The sequence below is a fragment of the Choloepus didactylus genome, chromosome 4, assembly GCF_015220235.1.
Source record: "Choloepus didactylus isolate mChoDid1 chromosome 4, mChoDid1.pri, whole genome shotgun sequence".
Lineage (NCBI taxonomy): Eukaryota > Metazoa > Chordata > Mammalia > Pilosa > Megalonychidae > Choloepus > Choloepus didactylus.
Window position 1 is genome coordinate 72,362,731 of NC_051310.1, and position 4,103 is coordinate 72,366,833.

The following is a 4,103-nucleotide window of genomic DNA, read 5'->3' on the forward strand; positions in this document are numbered from 1 at the left end:
GCATCATATTTTATATGTCCATCAGAATTTGTGTCTGCCACACTTGGCTAAAACTGAACAGTTGCTTTAATTAGATTCTAATCCCTGAAGGCTGGGCAGGGACAGAAAGATTATTCACACATTTCACGCTCACACAACAGCCAATCCTATTAGCCTTTGACCTTTGGCTTTCAGAACTGCATTTATTTTATTACATAAACATATATATGTTCATATACATACTCTTTAAATATATATTTCACAAATACATTAATTTATGTGCACATATATGCATATATATATAAATTCTTAAATACTTACTTCCAAATATAAATAATTTTTATGTCAAGCCAAACAGGATAAAACATGTAAACATATGCACCTGGTTCTCATCAAGTAAAACACGAAATTGTAAGGTAACCACAAAATTGTAAGGTAACCACAAGATAATCAGTGCACTTGACAGGGGATGAGGGAAGAGATGTGCATGTAAACAAAGATGTGCAGCTGCCAACACAAGACCCAGCAAAGGTCCATTCTTAAGGCTATAGTAGCAAAAAGCTCCTTGGTCAGTTAAGACTTCTCCCTTTACACAGTCACATTTATTCTTGAGGGACTTCAAAATGAGTGTGGAAATTTTGTACACATTAATCTAGAACTGAGTGAATCATGTTGAAACCAGAGGTGACAAAATAACCCATAAACTAAGGGTAATATTCATTTCACCAAACAATAACTTTAAGGACTCTATGCTAATTTTTTAACACAGCAAAACACCATAATACTAAGGGGAAACATACAGGACTTGTGCAAGAAAACAAAAAGGGACGCTGCACAAATATTGCTTCCATAGTCACTGCAAGTGATACACATGTCTATAAACAAACACAGGCAATATCAGATGACAGAGCCTCAGCAGCTTAGCCATATGCCACAACACAATGCTACAGATTTAAATTAAAATATTCTTCCAGCTCATATTGAAGTAAGTCCCACAGTTCCTTGGAGAAGAACCATGTATCACCCCCCAGTGAAAGAAAATGCTTAAACAATTTGGCCAGCTTACATGTGATAAAATCCTTTTTAATTTTCCTAAAGGTTATGCTGCCCTCTCTCACACACACAGGCTCCATAATTTGATTCCAGTAAGTGCTGTATGACCCACCACCCGGCCCCTGAGGCTCCTCTGCAGATTGCCCCTGGGGCTCCTCTGCAGCCTGCCCCTGGGGCACTTCTGCAGCCTGCCCCGGGGGCTCTTCTGCAGCCTGCCCTGGGGGTTCTTCTGCAGCCTGCCCCGGGGGCTCTTCTGCAGCCTGCCCCTCGGGCTCCTCCACACCCTGCCTCTGAGGCTCCACTCCCATGCCCTCAGGGTATGCATGCTTGTAAAAACAATTTTCTCCAAAGGGGCAGCAACCCCTGCCTTCATCAAAATACCTGCAGGCCTTGTTGCTCATTGCTTCCTTGTATTGCTGAATTAGTTTCTGCTTCTCTTCCTCCTCCTCCACCCAGAACTCACTGGGAATGACAAAGTTGGAGGTGACCCTGCATTGTGGGCACGACTTGATGATCCTGTAATCAAAATGCCTGGCCCTCCTCCACACACGGATACACCTAAGACAGAAGGTGTGGTTGCAGTTGGAGAGGATGCCAAAGCGGCAATCACTGGGATTGGCTTTCTCATAGACAACTTCCATGCAGATTCCACACACTTTGTCCATACTGCGCTGCACAGCAAACGAGAGTTCCATGTCCCTCTCATGGGCTTCAATGCAGGCTTTCATGTGCTCGGCTCTTTGGTCAGCATCCAAGGGGTGTAAGACCTGCAGCCCACACATATCACATGCCTCTCCATGGAGGTAAGCACAGTTCTCCCCACGAAAGCATTGTCCTGCGGCAGCATACGGACAAAGTGGTTGCCGTATACTCATTGCCATCTGCTCCTTCTTGGTCACCGAGCTCTGTACGGGAGGCTCGGGAGCAGAAAGAAACCTGCGGCCTCTGTAGGGCTGCCCGGGAACAAACTCAATAGCATCTCCCCAGGATTCTGCACCTGCTCCGGCAGCCTGCGAGCCTGCATTGTCTGTGTCGGCTTCAAAGAAGCCCCTTTCAGCAGCTGAGCCAATACGAGGCAAGGAGCGTGAAGACGCAGCAGAGGGGGCTTTCGCCACTTCCTGAGTCAGGGGCTTAACGTGCGCAGCCGTACTGGGGCCTTCGCCTGCAGAGGCCCGGGGTGGCGAACCGCGGCCTTCACTGGCCGGCTGCCTGCCTGAGAGCTCATGAGAGTAACGACAGTTCTCCCCCTCCTTGCATAGCCCATGCAGATAATACCTGCAGACAACTTGCTTTGTCCAGGGACCACTGCTTCTTCCCGGCAGGAAACGGGGCCTGGCCCCCCCCTCTGAAGCCCGAGCAGGCTCCCGCCTTGACGCATGGAAGGGGGCCGGGCTTGGAGCTGCCGAACGCCGCCGAGCCCCGGGCACCGGAAGGCCGGGCCCGGAGGCACCCCCCTCCGCTGCCTCGGCACCTGTAGGGGCCCTGGGTGCCCCAGAGGCTTCTGAGGGAGCTGCAGGCTCTTCCATGGCTGCTTCCTACCCCAAAATGGTCCCGGAACTGCCCTCTGTCTCCTCCGGTGTCTCTTCGGTTCGGGCTTGAGGCCTGGGAGAGCGGGGGGCGGAGTTCCTTGCCGGAAGTGCACTTCTCAGCTCCTTCCGCCTTTTTCCTAGTCTCTATGACTCTGCCGTTCCTGCTTACTTGCCCAGGCAAGCCTGCCGGACACTTCCGCTAGGGGCAGCTTTTGTCCTCTACCTCTTGTCAACCTCTGGGACTCCAACTGGGCTTTTCCTTTTGTTCACATCGTGGGACCCCCTGGCCCGTCCGTTCTCATGGCTTCTGCTCTGCTCCATTCCCCATGTCCTTGTCAGTGACTGCGGCAATCCTGCAATTCCCAATTCCGCTTCTTACAAGGTCTGCTGTGGAACATAATTGAAATCCTTTGGGGTTGTGTTTAATCTCATCTCATTTTCATTCATACACGTTACATTTGATTCTTTCTCTCCATCAGTCTGCCTTTTTAACCATAAGCCCTTGTTACCTCATGTGTAAAAGTTCATTTTGTAGTTGCTGAAACATTTCATTTGTGAGTTTTATAAATTCTGTTTTTGTTCACTCCTTCATCTGATGCCATGGGATCTGCATATATTTCCTTAGGTCTGTTGGTTCTTACTGCTCTAAGCTTTTGTTTTCCATTTTGTTCTATTGAAAACATTTAATTTGGTTCTTATTGTTTAGAAGACATTTTTAGACATTTTTTCACCAACGAGTCAATATCAGGGAAGCATTTCTGATCTGAGGCCACTTTAGCACTGTTTGGATGTCTTAATTTATTGTGATTTCTAATTTTCATTTCCCCACTGTGCAGAAGCCCCAGACTTTTTCCATTCCAGACACTGATTTAGTAAGGCATTGTGCCCTGACTGACCCTTGCTTTTTATTTTCTCTGGCTGGTTTAACTGATGGAGAGCCCTTGTTTCTTTGCTTCTTTCTTTCTAATCATCTTATTCATCCAGGTTTGTGCTGTATTGTGGCATGACAGCCTTTCAGAATGGTGCTTTTGAATTTCCTCATGTGTGAGCTCTTTGTTGTTTTATAGATGCATTTTATTAGCTTAATGAAATTCTTTTATATTCCAACTTTGCTAAGGGTATTTATCATGAATGTATGCTGAATTTTCTCAAATAGTTTTTATGTTCACTGGGAGATGATTTTTTTTTAACTTTTCCTCTGTTAATGTGATTATTTACACTGAGAGACTTTAAAAAATTTCACTTACCATTTTTCCAAGAAAACCCTTCTGTGTTATGATGTGTCATGCTTTTATATATAACTGTATCTTATTTGTAAAACATATTTCTTATAGGGAAATTTACAAGCCTAAATTTGTATTTTAAAATGGAAGAGAATGTGACTATTTCTGATATAAATATGCAGGACAGCAAATCAAATCCTAATTAAATAGATGGAAGCAACAACAAAAAAACGGATTAAAACAGATATAAAGAAATACGTTAATGAAAGAAAAAATAAGCATGAAATAAGGGAAATGAATCAAGAAAAGTCTTTTGAAA

The 4,103-nt window shown here is 45.2% G+C and overlaps 1 protein-coding gene across 1 annotated transcript; it reads right to left on the reverse strand.

The window, feature by feature from the left end:
* Positions 1-302: 302 nt before the first annotated feature.
* On the reverse strand, positions 303-2,624 carry MKRN3 (makorin ring finger protein 3). The gene has a single exon (XM_037835320.1). It carries the CDS (start codon positions 2,556-2,558, stop codon positions 924-926), a length of 1,635 nt encoding a protein of 544 aa, XP_037691248.1. The 5' UTR covers positions 2,559-2,624; the 3' UTR covers positions 303-923.
* Between the last annotated feature and the right edge of the window lie 1,479 nt (positions 2,625-4,103).